Below are 17,910 nucleotides of genomic sequence, written 5' to 3' on the forward strand. Positions count from 1 at the left end.
CTATTAAACTGAAAACCCCATTGGTATTTAGGGCAACTTCGCTACTTCCCCAGCTTCAGAGAGAAAAAAACACTGAATTATATTTGACAACAGTACTAGTAGTAGTATAGAGCTGACAGCGACAGTGAATGCCTGCCGATAAGTTTGTGAGCTCAATTACTGGGCAGGATAAGCTTGCAAGCGGCCATAGAGGCAATAGAGCTTTAATCTGATTTTGTGCAGCACAGCCTAAACCGACAGTGGCGAGCATCAAAGTTGTGAGGTATCGGAACTTTGCAACAACCCACGATGCACATAGGGCTGCACCTGCAGCCTCACCCATTATTAAATTTCAAGTAAGCACCGTTTTATTAGAGTACAACACTGAGCAAGAGTCTGCGAACGAATTTTCTGATGTGCTGGTGCTCTAAAAAAGAATGGGAATGATTTTATTGTCACAATTTCCTTTTTCACAGTGCCCAATTATTCGACCATTTTTGTGGCATTGTCCGTGTCCGAAACAGGTCGGCAAATGAATATGCGCTCATAGTCAGACACCAGTGGTTGCATTATGTTGCATAGCAGTCTGAACGCAGTTGAATCTTCAGTGAGTAGCTCTAAGCCTGCCTCGTGCAAAGCACCCAGAAAGAATTCAGAAAAATAAAGTTACACGAGTCAATACGGCATGCATGCTTTATTGTGTTGAGCTATCCTGCAAGGAAGTGGTAGCCACAGTCAGCAAATTTTGGGATGGTTTACACAGAATCCTTGGCTTTAAGAAGCAACATTTTTGAAGTCCTCGTTAGTCTTCAGTCAACTAAACCCCCCGCTGTTTGCCAATCACTGTGCATGGGATTTTGAAACACAGGCCATGGTGAGCTTAGCAACTGGTACGACTGTAAAGCTCCAGTAAACATGTTATATACAATGGCTCTGACGGTACACTGTTGCCAACTCCACAAGCACAGTTTGTGTTTTATATTCAACTGCAACACAAAATTAACCACAGTAATTTTCATCTCTGCCACAGAGACAGACTGCAAAGGTGGTCCGAGACTCACCCATGTAGCTGACGTCATCACACGCAAACGGGTCTGGCTCGTCGGAGGCGGCCCGCGAGGGTGATCGCCGGGCGCTGCTCATTGGTGGCGGTCCGTGCAGGGGAAGGGGCGGGGGCAAGGGACGGGCGCACACCAACCGCACGTGCAGGGGCAGCTGCTTCAGGGCACCCACCACCTCGCGATGGTGCAGGCCCAGCAGCTGCCGCCCATTCACCTGCACACACGCACACACACAAAAGGAACATAGTAATGAGCAAGCAGGGCACCTACAACAATCACCAAACATTTCATCAAATTATTTCATCTCTGCACTTCCAGTCTACACACAGCAGCGTCTGCTCAGCGTGGTCTCGGAGATCGCATCGGCATGCTACGTAACATAGATACCGTAGCTGCCACAGGGTGCCACAGTGAACCCTCTGGCCACTGACAACCGCATGCTCCAATTGCTCTCTGTGGGTGACAAAGCTCCAGGGCAGTTGCAACGTAAGGCAGCTCCAGTACCCATCTCATGTCGAGAGAGCGATGCACAAAGCTGAACCAGAAGTAGAGTCATGAAGAAAAAAACAAATGAAAACTATTGGGAGGGGCCTTGCCTACTTGCCATCCCCCCCTGTGTAACTCCCATCATATTAGTGGATATGAAAGGAGAGAGGAAGCTGTGCATCGGTGTGATAACTACCTCCAACTCCACTTATACTTGAAGGATTCAAAAAATGTTTATGGCAGGAGATTCATGAGGTAACGTCCTTTAATGGTGAAGCCACTCTACAAATAATTAGAAACGTGTTTCAGGGCCCCTTTAAATTCTTAAGTGACATGTTCTGATCCTGAACTGCCAATCCCTTAACTTACTTCTTTTTTATTCTTCTCCTATAAGTCCGAATGCATGCCCTGCTTCTCTCTGACACACCTCCTTGGCAATCGCCTGCAGCTGGCGTCTGTCACGTCAGCTAGCGCAACCAGTCTGGGCCACATGAGGGAAACAGAGGCACGCTGCTCCCTCCTCTACCCCCCCACAATCCGGCACCCTGTGGTTGACGAGTTCCCCAAATGTTATATAAAGCCTCCTAGTGAATACACCTCTACTACCAAAGTTTCATCCCCAGTTCGTGCCACATACCATTCTTAGTGCCTTTCTACAACAGTTTAAAATTATAACTTCTACTTTAACAGTGAACAGCAAGCACGATTCTACCACTGTAACTCCCAGTCTTTTCATTTCCACCAACATCTGAAGACACATCCTAGGCAGTTGTCGGCCCCTTTCTTTGAGAACGAGACAGAACCGGCATCCTCTGTTCAAGAGAACAAAGTTATTTTTCTTTATTTATCACGAGTGCATAACTGCACTGACCATCGCCTTCCCCATCCTTCCCGCGATGCAAACGAGGTTCTACAACAGGACTATTAACTCGCATCGTTAAAGCTGTTGAAACTCTGCTAGACACTTCCAACACGTAATAGAATATGAGAATAATAGAATAATAGAATGCAAATAAGCAAGTATGAATGCTGAGAAACACCTGCAAGATGTATTTATTTATGCTAATGCTGGTCTTTGAACACCGGACCTGATGTCATCGGAATAATTATGACGTCAGCAAACAGCAAAATTTGATCATGTCTTGTATCAAAGAGGCTAGGTACGATAATCTGCTCATTCAAAGATAATCAAAAGCGCTGTGTGCATTGCTCCTAGCTGCACTAGTGTGTGTAGCAGTTGCAGCGATCATGGAAACAGGGCAAGCCAGTGTACATAACATCATGACATATCTGCTGCTCTCGAGTGCCAAAACCAAAACTTGTTCATAGAAACAAGTATGATAGTAAATTTATTACGTTGCTTCAATGCTTGCCAGTATTTTTATGCGAAGCATATTACGAGAGCTCAACCGAGCTCCTCAGGCGCGGCGGTGTCGCCTTCAATGACCTTTGATCCCTTGCCATACCACGTGACACCGTGACGTCACGACAGAGGAGAAACGGGGCTCCAACTCGCGCCGTCGCTCGCGGCATCGCTCAACTCTCGCAAGATGGGCTGGGTGGGAATCGAACCAGGGTGTCCGGAGTGTGAGACGGAGACGCTACCACTGAGCCACGAGTGCGATGCTTCAAAGCGGTATAAAAGCGCCTCTAGTGAATGCGGTGTTGCCTTAGAAACGAGCTGTTTCTAAGGCTCAGGCGTGCGTCGCTTGCTCAGGCGCACATTTCGTTGCCGCGCCGAACGCTGCGTTGCTCGACGCTCACCGCGTCCAATGCGGGGCGCGTAGTCGCTGCGCCGTAGCCCATTGTCTTACACCCCTTGGCGGGTCGACGGGAATGCTGTCATGTTCCACTCTTGAAGGCGAAGCAGAGTAACGCATGAGTTGTTTCTTCGTCTAGCCGAACCAAATATAGCCAAGCAACAGCAGTTCACCAGGCTAAACAGTGGTTCAACAACTAAAATAAAGGCTAGTATGCTTCGCATCCTGGGCTTAACCTTAGCTAAGCCACAGCCATTTTTTCTAGGCTTTCCAAACAATGAAAACACGAAAATGGCAGGTCAGTACTGCTTCATGGCAACAGATAGTTGCTGTCACCAATACTGCGGTGCATGCACACTATTTGCACATTATGTCCTGTGACTGCGTTAGTCAGCAATACAACAAAATTAATCCAAGGCTCATTACTTTTCACTTATCGAATTCTGTACTGTTGCATATTTTCCAATAATATTGCACTCAATCTGGTTGAACCTCAATACATAACAAAGTCAAACTGGGCATGAAAATTTCTTCATTACATACTATACAATCGAACCCACTTTTAACAATATAGTTGACTTTTGTTAATTCAACCTTGATGAGACTGTCGGAACTGATGGAATTATTCAGCAGTTGAATTAGATAAGATGTAGGAAAAACACCAGAACACACCGCACCCTCATCTCGCAGTATTTTACTAATTCTAACATCCTCCAAATCAAACACGCGCCCACTTTCTATGTGTCCAAAGTAGAAAACTAACATAGAAATGACATTAAAGCTCCTAAACAAAGAACAAAACGGACACGCACCCCATTTTTAGAAAGTCGTCTAATTATGTGTCACACGGCGACAGCTTTCCTAAGCCAGCTTCGCCGCAATACATCCGTATTACGTTGTAAAGCATACAAACGCCACGAAGATGGTTTTTGGATTGTGTTTGCACCATGTGGGCAATTTTCAGCCCATTTTCTTAATAGAGAGAAAAAAAGAAGATGAGTGTCAAAAATGGGTAAATACTTTAAGCAGACATTGGGAACTACAGTAGCTGCCTGAAAATGTTTCTAGAGGAGCCCGAAAATAGGCGTTTTCAATGGAAGTTGACGTATAATAAACACATTCACAGTCCCCCAAGCTCCACCAAGACAGACACCAGCAAAGGACAATTTTAGGATCAAAATAATAACAGTTTGTGACAATAGAAATGCACGAGCGCCGAATGCAACCTGCAGCCGGGATTGAATGAATCAAGATCAAATTAGCCAGAGTCGAATTAATGGAAGTATACTGTACTGGTTTTAACAATATATTGGACATAACAATGAGCAGCCATTACAATGAACTTTTGTGTGTGTTCTATGGTAAAATAAACTGCTTACTACAATGTTCCTGTGTTGTGTTGTTGGTTATAACAATAAAATCTGGCAATGAATCCTGAAAAAAAAAAAACAAGTTGCTGCACTTGTTTTTTTCTTTCTGTGTGCCATGCACGCCAATGCTTTCCATCGCCACATTGCCAGCAACACACACCTCCCTTCCACCTCTCTGAAACATGAGCCAACTGCACCAATGGCCATTGTCCATTGCCGGCTCTGTCAACTCGTGTTTTGGAGGTGTGGAAAAAAGAGTGAACAGAGATGTGCGAGGCTGGTGATGCAGGGGGGGGGTCAGCAACCTTTTTTTTTTTCTTTCTTTTTCCATGATGTCCAGGGTGTCTACCAAGTTGACATCTCCAAATTCCCTGAGTTTTCCAGGTTTTCCCTGAGCACCTTTGCGAAATTCCCTGATAAGCCAGAACTTTGTTTTATGTCAAGACAGGCTGACACCACGTGGCCCGATGCTGTCACTCTCTAGTATGCATGCTGAAACAAAAAAATGACTTAATCCAGTTTGAATAGTAAGGAGTAATATCTATTTTATTTAAAAAGAAAACAAAAGGAAGGTGTTAGTAAAATGCACAGCGAAAGAAATGGTAAAGCCCATTCCAAATTGAGTCGAACATTTTCAAATACGAATGAAAAGGAGATGCATACATAAGTAAATATTTTTTAATATCAGCCATTTCTATCAACTGATAGCAAGCTCATCTGTATGAGGTCCTGAGCTTTGTCACAACTAAGGTTCTCTCTCAGCAGCTGGGAAGTCAACCTCAACTGTCCTGACATACTCTCAGCCCGTACACAACATCTCAGTGTTGGGTTTCACTGCTTAAACAATTTATTTTGGTTTGGATGAGGGACACCTGTGTCTCAGCGTCAGCCAACACTTAGTTTTTTTAGCTGAAGCTCCTTCAAAAAGGCGGCGGCACCCTTCCTTTCCCGTTAATTCCTCAGTGCGTCGGTCCTTTCTGTTCTCATCCTCCTTCTACCACGCTTTCACCACATGGATCATCTGAAGCATCCTCTTGGTCAGTTGTACAGTCAACATTTGATTTTTCGACTTCCGAGGGGCCGCAAAAAAAATTTTAAAAAAAACGGACAGTCTGAAAAAAATTAATGCATGTCTTTAACTGCCTTTAAGGGCTAAAATTACCACAGGCACGTCTGAAAAAGCTCCGAAGGCCTGCCAGTACGCTTGTTAGGCATATCAGGGCTTGTACTGTGACAGGAGACGGGGTGCACGCATGTGTAATTAAGGAATACATACTGTGTCCCGTGGCAATTGCCCCCTTCCCACGCTTGGTATGCTTCACCGCCTAACACTGGTGTATTGAGGCGAAGGTAACTTTCAGAGACTGGCATTACGCAACGCGCTGTGCTCTGCGAGCTTCAAAGCTAATGGCGAGGATTACAAAGGCGGAGTCGGTGCCATTGGTGATAGCGGCGAATTCTTTCAATGAAAAACACGGCACCGCACGGCAAGAAGCGTAATAGCGAACATAGAAGCAGCTAGGCCTAACGTTGCCGCGGTGGCGGTTACGGCTGCCAGCGGATCTGCCTGCGAGAGTGCCGGTTCGAGGCAGCGAGATAATCAAAATAGCAACGGTGGCGACTTTGATTAATGCCATTTCAGACCTGCAGTCAGGGCAATATACATTGACTATATGAAGTACGTGGTGGTGCCGCAAAACCGTGCAAATTATCGGGCATGTCCGAAAAATCGGGCGTCTAGAAAATCGGTCGTTAACTACTCTGGCAAGACATCGTGCCGATCGCACGGCGTCAATGACGATTCGTTGCGATTCCTTTGTTACTAGAGCCAGCATTAACACGACTTTCGTTCCCTTTCTATAAAGTTACGGCTAATTTTCCCTGATAGAAGCACAAATTCCCTGAGTTTTCCCTGAGTTTTCCAGACTGTTCAAATTCCCTGAAAATTCCCGGTTTTCCCGGTTTTCCCGGTTAGTAGACACCCTGGATGTCACATTCCTTTTCCTTTCAATGCAGACACCCAGTAGCCAGCTTTAATTTTTCTGACCAATAACACGGCATGGAAACAATATGGTAAGCTCTTCACTTGTCATAGAACACACACTCAGAAGTTCATAGTGCTTTGGCTGCTCACTGTTACGTTCAAGCATTACTAACGCTTTCAGGGTCGATTTTTTTCACCATATGCGTCCGCCCAAGGTTGATTTTTTTTATTGCAGATTTAAGTTCTTCAGAGGGACCTATTTCAAAAAAAAATTTACCATAATTTTTCTAGGATGACCACAAAGTGAGAAAAATTATTTTGCGTTGGTAAATATGTACTGTTTATTCATGAATAACAACAATAAAAAAAGGAAATAAACTTATAAGATAAAAAATTTGATGCATAGTTATAGGCATAGTTTAAGGCTCTGAAAATGCACACATGAGAATATTTTGCAATTCTCAAATGTTCCTGCTCCTACACTAATATTTATGTTCATAGCGTAATCGAACTGTGTAGGTGAGTGCACTCAAGAAAACTGCGTGGTTGTGCGCTCGTCAAAAAAACAAAACATGTGACAAGCTTCCATTAATCTTCACCTTATCACCAACCAGAGACGATTAGTTTTCACGAGTCTCCAAAAAAAAAAGAAGAAAGGAAAGAAAGAAAGGAAATGCCTGCACGGTGGCATCTGTCACGTATGCGCCCCCCTGTGAGCAATAAATGAGCGAGTAACAGGCGGTCACCCTTTGAGTGATAAGTAATGAGACAGCAATCAGTTTTGCGAGTGCAGGAAGCCAAAACCGCTCTTGGAACAAAACCCGAACTAACCGCCGCCCACCAGTGCGTGTGCCAATGCACAAGCGGTAGTATATAGAGACGCTGGAGCAAACAAACCATGCAACAAAAACCGAGAGGGAGGTGCAAGAAAAAAATTCCCTGTATTCTCGCACAGTGGCAGCACATGCCAGTACAAAAAAAAAAAGAAAATTGGCACGCTCTCTAAACATACAGACGGCGCCGTAAATATAAGGCATCGACCATTTTGGACTTGTTCAAGGCGCCATATATTTACGTCTTTGACCCTGTAAATATACGGCATCAACCATTTTAAACTTGTTCGAGGTGCCATATATTTACATCATTGACCGTGAGAGGGTTCAAATTGGTAATGTTATAAGTGGGTTCCATTGTACTTCTGTCTGTCAAATTGCTTTGATATCAGTCCTCCATGTAAGGTCTTTTTTTTTTTTTACAAAAGCAGTTATAACACTGGAACTTTCTTGGCACTTGGAATATTCTTGTAAGTCGGTTCAACAGCATTCATCATAAACATGCATGCTGGCATCAGTGAAAGAAAGCCACAAATTCAAGATTTTGTTTGTTATATTCAATAATTCGATCTATCCACATTTGTTATATCAAGCTTCGACTGTACACTATTCAGTTTTTATCCTTCGACACAGAAACTCCATTCTAGTTCAGTAATCCCTCATCCCTCAAATGCTTTATGACAGATGACGCTTCACTCTGTGGCTTCGCTTTTGGCAACTTTGGTTCTAATTCTTGAAAGAATAACATGCATGTGCATCACGCATAACAAATGGTATAAAAATAACGATAGAAATAACAGACAATGAAGCCAGAGATAGCACAAGGGAAGTTCATTGGAAAGTAAACAGAATAAAGCAAAGCGAAATGAAAGTGTATGAAAGCACTGCTCTCGGCCAAGGCAGCAGTGACTAACACTACAAGGGCTAACTTTCTACATGTACACAAATATGAAAGAAAGTGGGCAGGAGGATGGCTGCAGTTGTAGCTTAATTGGTAAAATCACCGCATGCATAATGCGGAAGATGTAACTTCGGCTCCCAGCTGTGGCAAGTTATGTTTACATCCACTTTCATTTCACTTTACCTTGTTATTTATACTTATTAACTAAATATAATTAACTTCCCCAGTGTCTTCTCTGGCTTCACTGCCTGTTCCATTGTACGGTTGTGATCAACAACAAGAAATGAGGCTCTTCAGATCCCTTTGTTCTGTTTGCTCATTCAAAAGAATAAATTTTCTTTTTTCTGGAAATGAAAACGTAGTACGCATTACAATTGACGGCCCACTAAATTAGAGGAAATGTAGGTGGGCCTCCCAGGCCCAGACTTCTAAGACGAGAAGACAAGAGAAGATGCCACCGAACCTGGAGCAGTTCGTCCCCAGGTCGCAGGCGGCCGTTGAGACCCACGGGGCCGTCGGGCAGCACCGAACGGATGTAGTGGTGCGGGCGCACCTCTCGGCCGTCCTCGACATCAACCGTGCCCTCGAGCGAGATGCCGAGACCTCCTCCAGGCTCAAACTTGCTCAGCTGGGCCACCTTGAAAATGGGCACACGGCAAGGGCGGTTGGAAAAGAATGAAAGACTGCGAGGAACTAGCGAGGAGACTGCGTGAACCATTCCACAACATGCTGGTTGTGCTTTTGCCCACCGCACCACTGACATATGTCCTCCCGATTTTTGTACTACAACGTCTTTTATCGCAACTTTCCTCTTGGCTTTCTCTATTCCTTTGCCCTGTACGTTTTTCCATTCATGCGTGACATTCAGGTGTACACAAAATAGCAAGCCAGTTGCGATGATCGCTGCTGTTTCATTCCTCCTCTTTTCCTACTCTATGGATACAGTAAAGGTGAATTCCCTAGTTGATTTGATTCCGACCAAAGGTTCCAACCTTCGCCACATACTCTCATATGGGCCAGAGCCTTCATTATCTTGATCCTGAAATTTACTCTCACCGGAAAATTCACATGTGACTGGTTAGCACACACATGCCTGATGCCAATCGTGGCAACAACAACTGCAGCGTCTATCTAGACAATGCCACAGTGGGCTGGTGCAGGAACTCTCAAGGCGGCAGCACTGCCCGCCTCTCGTTTTTTTATGCCTTTTCTGGCTCATCAACATTGTTCTCACAGTAAGGGTGGCTTTACTGGTATTGAAATGGGCAATATGCTAAAGCAGCTCAATATATTTTTCCCTTTAGTGTCCCTTTAAGGAAGGACCGCTTCACAAGATTGATATTCCGTACGTTCCGATTTTGTTTTATGAATCACAATCAGTGCAAGCACTGTTATTTGTTCCGCCATTGATAAACGCTTGTCAGACAAGGCGTAAGGGCTAGGATGCTTGCTCATTTGTGCTGAACTTCTTTACCATGAGCTACGTCAAGGGCAGATGTACAGTACCAAAGATACAGTTGACAAGAAGCATGCATTGTGGTACAGAACCCGCTCAACACGCATGCATTGATGAAGCCCGGTGCCAAACTCAACAACCTCAAATTGTCTTATAAACAAAGTCCTACGACACAGTGAATAAAGTTGTAAGCAAGCAACCGGAGTAAGTATCGGACACTGTATAGCTTTTAGTCTACAGAGCGCCACCACGCATCAGCCCTTGATGTAGAACTTGTGCATTTAACATGCAGCCTCAGAGCCCACATGGCTACCTTACCTACCTAACCCACTGCAGCCTCATGGTTCGCACATAAAAATATGATTGAACTGTATTCTGTTGGCTGTCACAATGGCTGTCTTACTAACTGTAAAGCCATAAACAAATGCAGCCAATAAATGCAGTGGTGTCATGCTTTGTATTCTGTTTCGTGGTAGATTCCCCACTTTAGCACCGTCCAAACTAAGCCATGGCCCAAGAATGGCGCAATTTGGGTTTAAAGCATAACCTTTCGAAGCAGATTGGCACAATTGGAGCAGCATTCTCACAACTAAAATTTCCATTATCTAAAAGTAGACTTTGCAGTTTTCATATTTTTTCCCCAAGTGCTGGAATGAGAGGAACGCTACTGTTTATTTCAGATTTCTTTCTTTTAATAAATTAAGTGCCCATTATATCTGGGAGCATAACAGAACTTGATATATAATTCCAAATAGAGCCGTGTGCCAAGATGCTTTCTTTTTTCTGTTTGTTCTGATTGGACCCCATGGATAACTTGATCAAATCCATCTGTTCCATCAAGAACTGTACTGCAGTCAAACATTGTTATCACAAAGTCGTATTGGCTATGAAGATACCATAATTATAGATACAATATTTATTATGCACATACACGCAGGTATCACTGAGAAAAACAAAACTTAAAAGCAGTACAAACACAAGCATGCCTCCAAAGAGTCAGTAAAGGGCCCCGTACAGATTTTGATGGCCCATTGGCAGAATCTGCACCGTGCCAATGACAGATTCAGCAAGAAAGATAAATTGCTACATGTGTCCTGTACTGCTATGACAGCAGTAGTTGCCAGCATTTCCAATTTCATCCACAGAAATCACTCACACCAAGCACGAATGAATGGAAAAAGTTTGTCTGTATGGGCTCTGTCTCCACTTAGTGAGTGTGATCAACAGGGTGGTCTCGTGGTCTTATAATGATGTTGTAATGATGTGTAATAATGTGGTCTTGTAATGAATTGATAATGCAATGTAGGATTGTGCTAAAACCTGTGAATAAGTGCTAAATGTTCTATCTTATGGTGAAATTGCAACAAATTGAGACCAATATAAGCTTTCGTTGAATTAAAATTTGTAGTTTTGTTGTAATTTGAGAACATCAAATGAACAGTGATCTGGATTTCGAAATAGCAAAGTATATGCATTAGCCAGCCTTGTATTGTTCTAACAAATAGCTATAGAGCAGACACCGAGCAAAATTTTGCACTTAAATTATGAGCGGATGCATCACGAAAAGCTAGCAGAAATAGGAATTTTTTAAAAACTGGTACAGTCAAAAACATCACCCGTTGTGTCATTACCGTTCGCCAGAAATGGCGCAGAGCCCAGAATGTTAAGAACCAGAGCGACCTTTCGGCATGACCACCGCGGCTAGCTGGCATGTTCTATAAACGTGGTGATCCAGTTTCCTACGAAAACTACTACATGGAACTCTGGCACTAGCATCTACTGGCATTGCATGTCGGTTCAGCCAACATGGGATAGACAGTTAGTACATGGATTTGCCTAAAGTTTGTTCTTCCGGCTTCAAACGGCTTTGTGACTTTGGATATTGATCATTTTCCACAAAATATTATTGTGTTATAAATGCAACAATTCGGGATGATTATGGATGTGCTCAGAGCCTTATTGCCTTCTGCGGTTAGAAAAGAAAAATATGATTGCTTCAGAATTTAGGCCAATAAACCCAGACGAAGGCATTGTAAACAAAGCCACAAGAACGTCTGAAGCCAAAAGCACAAAGACCAGATAAATCCATCTACCAGCATAACCATCAATGCCAATTCTTAGGTTGTCATTGAGTGCAGAAGGTTTCAAAACTGCAAGAAGCTGGGCAAAGGAGGCTGTTGTTGGACTTACCACAATCTCGAACTCCGGTCCCACCACATTGCTCCAGTGGGCCGCAATCGATGCTTCCGTTTTCGGGTCCAGCTCACCCGCTTTATATTCAGCAGCATACAGAATAGAACACAAGACTAAGTGTTAAGCAACAAACGCTAGGTCAGACTAAATGCAAATGTATGGTTAGGAAGGCATACGAGCGGTTCAGGAGTCATAACCTCTGTAAGAAAACAGTATCTAATGGTTGAGCCATACTAATTATTCAATATGAGCCCACTAGCAGCAACAGCAAAACTGTAGTACGAAAACCCCCTCCTCTATAATAATAATAATAATTATGGGTGTGCAAATATGCAAATAATATGAATCAAATAGTGTAATTTCAAATCATTCATTTCGCAAATCAAATGCAGTCAATTTCCATAAATTCAACCGCGACAAGACCAACAAAACTGATCGAATTATTTGGTGGGTTACATTGCAAAAAAAAAAATGGGTCAGGCTCTAAGATGTGTTGTATAACGACGACCGATATCCTAAAGTCAGCTTTGCCGCAATACAGCCATGTCATGTGGCAAAGCACACAAATGTCGCAAATGCAGTGTTGGTTTCATATCCGATTGCACCACGCAGGCAATTTTCAGCCCAATTTCCTGTGAAAAAAAAAAAAAGAAGGCGCACGATAGAATCGGTTAAATACCGTAACCAGACATCGTGAGCTACCATTACTGCTTGAAAATCTTCCTATGGCGGGCCGAAAATATACTTTTTTGGCTGGAGATGACGTGCATACAACGCATTCATTGTTGCCCAAGCTCCACCGAGACAGAGCCTGCCACTAAAGGGGTCATTATTGGAGTCACCAGAGGGATCAGGCACATGCATAATAACTAGTCAAGTTCGAATTATAAGGCGAATGTCAATTTTTCGATCGAAATAATGTGCGTTTGGGCCCATAGAATTAGTTTGGGCCATAGTTTGGGCCGGCTAAGACCTTCGCTTGGTATCCAATTAACCGGCACAGTATCAACGGAAGCCAACTGTGTCTACCATTCAGGTTTTTTTTTTTCTTTCTAATATTCAGTATATTCGGTGAAAGATCCGGCTGTGATCGGTGCCTCGACATGCGCAGCATTACAACAGCGCGCAATCTTTCGATACAAGGTCCATCCAGATTAACGGGAGTGATCGAATCTATTAACACGACGCGAACAGAGCGAACACACACACAGAAGAACTTGGCGCGAATGCTCGCTGTGGTTGCCAACCCGCGGACCCGAACGCCACTTCAACAGCCATCAATCTTACCAGTACACGTGATCTCGCGACCGATCACTGATGAGCAACCCGTATACCCACCCTTTCCGTGATGGCTCCCCGCCAGTTAGCATATCGACTGGCAGGGATTTTTCGCCAAGGCCACACTGCCTAAACCCGTTAGACCTAGTCGGAGCAGCATCGTCGGGTGTCGCCGACTAAAGTTACATGGTCTGGTGCCAAATCAACGCAAATCTATTTGAAGCAGTCACACGGCACCCAGAAAGCTGTCAAACCACCTCGCCAACGAAAGCGAGCACACGGGATGACCATTGTTTACAGCTGCCATCTTTGCGAGACACCGTATGGCGGCCCCTCATTCCAAGTTTCATTCGTACGTGAACATCGGCATAGGTGTACTTACTGGTGGGGGCAAGGGGGCACTTGACTCACCCCTTCCCCCCACTGTCAATAGCAGGTGGTAAGGTATGCTATTTGTGACACCACTTTCTGAAAGTGGTCAGTGTCTGAGCTGCACACTGGCAAGTCCAACAAAACAGCTGATGCCAAGTTTTATTTCGGAATAGTGGCCATGTAAGTAATGCTTTCTTATTACATACCTTCTGCATGGGCAGCAGGGATTGTACTTCTTGCATTGCGGCGATACGCTTTGCACACCTGCATTGCTGAATGGAGGGGCAGGTTGTGCAATCTATCTTTCCATGGGTCTCCCAATTTGAGAACCTACGACAGGCAGCGAACGACGCCTATTCTGATGGTGGAAGGGCGCCTGCTGTCCACCATCGGCACCGATCGCGGTAGCCCGTGCGGAGCGGGGTCGCACCACGTAATGCACAGTGCCCGCTTTTGTCTGTCGAGCAGATTGGCCTTACAACCTGACGATAAGCCGCAGAAATCACCTGCCATAAGGATTAAAAAAACCCTTCAGCCTGACAACTAGAAATCAAAACTTCCTAAGCAATAGTAGATTGCGGTAAGCACAGTATGAGCCACTATTAAACTGAAACCTCAGTTGCTATTCAGGAAAACATGACTTCTCTACTCTATTTGTTCAGCTTCAGAAGGAAAAAAAAAGCACTTGATTCTATTCAACAGACATTCTCTTGATAAAATACTTTTTCCAGACCTGCGTATACCAAGTGAGTTATCAGTGCTGGCATACTAATTTGGGGTTCCCTTTAATAAGAGTAGACTGTACTGTATAACTTGATTTCTATGTAACTATGTTACTGATAGCTTGTTACGTAATGCGAGTAGACTCCAGAGCATGTGCAGCACTGTGTTTTTTTGCACAAAATTTGTAAGCATAAACGTTGTGTTAAATTTCCTGATATTTGATTCAATATCCTGCTTTTCTTTCCTAATTCAATTCAATATTCAAATTGAAATTATTATTTGGTATTCGCACAACCCTAATAATACAACAGACTTCCACTAATTCCATCCCGAGCGAAGGTCCCAGCTGACGAGCAAGCATGCACCCATCGTTTCATTATTTTGATCCTAAAATTGGCCTCCGTTGGATAATTCAAGCTTGACCAGTCAAGCACACATGCGCCCGACTCCTGTGGTGACCCCTCCAGCGGCAGCATCTGTCTCAGTGTAGTTTAGGGGACAGTGAATGCGTTGAACATGTCACCTCCCGTCGAAAATGCCTGTTTTTGGCTTGCCCTAGGAAGAATTTCAAGCAATAAACGTAGCTCACACTGTCTGACTACAGCTTCCTTTGCCTACTATTCCATGGTTTCACTCAGAGTACACAAAAATCAATCATGACATCACCATCATACTATACCATTGTCACCATCATTATCTTGTTGCTGTCGTCAAACACATGCTCGCGTTAAGTACACAATTGCTTGCCTTAGATAAAAACCTTAGTCTATGTGGTAACACCTTGCAGAACCCCAAACAATGCTTGATGACCAGCTACCTGCGAAATGCTTCGCATAACAACCATCCCCACAGTGCATGGAATCTGCATTTTTCTTTCTTTCTTAGTCTTTGTTCTAACAGTGCCACTCGGTGTTCCGCTGAGAATGGCACTCACCGTATATCATATCTTCATCCTCTATGGCAGCAAAAGAGGCAGCATCTGTAACAGCGCTGATGATAGGACCGTCCTCCACGGGAGACCGTAGAGGTGGTGGTGGCTGCTCAGGGGTCAGTGGGGCACTACCCGACAACGACACTGGTGTTACGGCGCCCGGCGTCAGCGTTGGCGTGGTGGGCAGTGGTGGCAGGCTGCTGGCGTCCGAGAGTGCGACGGCGTGCTGCAGCTGGAGGTAGCGGGCGCCGCGGAGGTGCCGGGCCAGGCGCAGCTTCACGCACTTGCCCGTCGAGCGGAGCACCTCGACAGCCTGGTGGTTGGTGTAACCCTGGAGGGACCGGCCGTCCACTTCGATTATCTGGTCGTTGACACGGATGCAGCCGCTAGCGTCCGCAGCACTCCCCTTGGCGATGCTCTTTACAAAGATGCCCGAGATCTCGTCTGCGGGGAGGAAGCATCCACGTGGCAGCGGAATGGGCACCGGTGAAACTCAGAAGTGAAAGATAAAATCACTAAGTGCATTTGCATGGCAAACAAAAAGACCTGTGCCAACCCGAACTTGACTGCCTGCAACCTTCGGGTACTTGCTATGCACCTGTCTAGGTCTACTTTAAGAATATTTAACATGTTACTCTTAAAGAGATTTCACAAGCGATACTCTGCAAAAGCACACCTTCCACATAATTGGAGAGGGACAGGACATTACACTTCTACTAAAAAGATCTACCACGCATCAATACTAAGTTGTGGAGTTCACATACACTGAAACGCGAGTGGCAACAAACACGGCAATAACACTGAATTGTGACATGTAATTTCTCAATAGCTAGTTAATAAGTACAAAGTAGCCCCAAGTATACTCTTTAGAGCCTGCATTAAGCTACTGTTACGAACTGGAAACAAATTAATGCATTGGAGTAGTTTCAAGATTGTTTGCATTTTAATTTATGAGGATTGTGCTTTCTGTCAGGCAATTGACACCGAAGAGGCCCAGGATAGACACGCTTTTCTTTCAGACATTCCTTTGTTTTAGAGATACCTGTATTCTCTACAATATGAATTCTCTGTGATCCCATGCTGCAGGACTGAATACCAGTGAAGCAGCATTCATTTATTATAGGTATTTTGCAAATACAGCCCTCCATTTAAATATGCAGCGCAGAATTGTATAAGAGACAAGATTACCCCCAACAAGCAAGAAGTGCACCGTTGGCATGTGTAAACAGAAGGGAGAGCACGGCCACTCTAGAGTGCAACATACCTTGCGTCCCCTTTTCACAGACGTAGCCTGCAATTGTGATGCCCAAGCCCTGCTGGTCTTTTACCAGCTCCACTTCGAAGGTCTCGGTCTCGGGAAGGTCATCCAGCACCATCTAGCGGGCAGCACATGCAAACACCATGTTAGGTGATTGTGCGCTTTCAATGTGTAAAAAGCTTGCACAGTGCGAGCAAACTGAACACGTGATTGCGCCACACAGATGACAGATTAGGAAGACAAATGAAGCAAGATCATTATCATAACCAAATTGTAGCTGATTGCCAATGAACACAGGAACACAGAAATATTTGGACCATTAGCCTATATGGCTAGTTATCGGTCCAACTTAACACACGATTTTATGTAAACAGGTTTAAAAGCAGAGGTACAATAAATAGGTTACACTAGGCATGCATAAACATAACAGCACAGCTTTCCAGAGATAAATTGGCCGAGGGGCAGAATGAAGGGCAACAAATTAGGCACAGCGATATGGCATACTATGGCCCTGGTTCTTAGTACAAGGACTTTAAAAGGAGGTGTTACGCTTAGTGGTGCATTGTTTTCCCTCCAATTCCACAACAAAACAGTGTTTTCAGGTGTGTTGTAGCCCCATCATATGGACGGGTTTTGCTGCTGTAGACAACTACCTACAGCTCAAAAGTATAAGCCCTGTTAGATCAGCGTCATTGAGGGGAAATAAGAGTAGACCATTGGCAAGCCACATTGAGGCAGGTGCATAGGAGCAATAGGAATATTTCTTTCTCCCGACAGAAAAGAACATTGCAGCACCTAAATCATTTCTGAAGGACCACAGTACAAGTTCATGAAAGATGAACTTGAAAAGATGAGCTGCACTTTTCAGCCAAGCTGATCGCATGCTGCTTGTGCGTCTTTCCAACATGGTTATCAAAAACGTGGAATCGGTGCAATTCTCCACAATGTCTGAGCTCACAAAACGTGAGCGGTATGAACCATAAGCAACACCGCGCTAGAAGAGTCTAGAAACTCCAGTGGCTGTGTTAACAAACAACTGCGACAGCCATTCCAGCAGCAACACAGCGACGGCCATAGTGGTTGCATCAGATGCACGGGCAGTGCTGCTGACCTTTCGGTTGGAGGGTCAGCCCTCAAGCCGGTAAACTGCAGAAATAGCTAGGCGACAACTGAGACGTTGATGGTGCCCCCATGAGGCTACAATAGCTAATGGCCACTTGGTGCATTGCCTTTATCTTGTTCTTTCTTTAAACACTTCTTCCTTTCTTTTACAAATGTCAGATCTGAGAGGACTTCCACCAGAGTGCTCATTGATCACCCTTTAT

General features: G+C 44.4%; 1 protein-coding gene across 4 annotated transcripts in view; it reads right to left on the minus strand.

Moving 5' to 3' along the window:
• LOC135919837 (multiple PDZ domain protein-like) overlaps nt 1–17,910 on the minus strand; it is a 532,904-nt gene that overhangs the window by 222,298 nt on the left and 292,696 nt on the right. For all 4 annotated transcript variants that reach the window (XM_065453790.2, XM_065453786.1, XM_065453789.2 and 1 more), the window contains exons 9-13: nt 16,592–16,703; nt 15,331–15,771; nt 12,021–12,100; nt 8,838–9,011; nt 1,041–1,254 (exon numbers count right to left, since the gene is read on the minus strand). In XM_065453790.2, coding sequence (XP_065309862.1) covers nt 1,041–1,254; nt 8,838–9,011; nt 12,021–12,100; nt 15,331–15,771; nt 16,592–16,703 — 1,021 coding nt within the window. The remainder of the gene's footprint in view (nt 1–1,040; nt 1,255–8,837; nt 9,012–12,020; nt 12,101–15,330; nt 15,772–16,591; nt 16,704–17,910) is intronic.

The sequence above is a fragment of the Dermacentor albipictus genome, chromosome 9, assembly GCF_038994185.2.
Source record: "Dermacentor albipictus isolate Rhodes 1998 colony chromosome 9, USDA_Dalb.pri_finalv2, whole genome shotgun sequence".
NCBI classification, from domain to species: Eukaryota; Metazoa; Arthropoda; class Arachnida; order Ixodida; family Ixodidae; genus Dermacentor; species Dermacentor albipictus.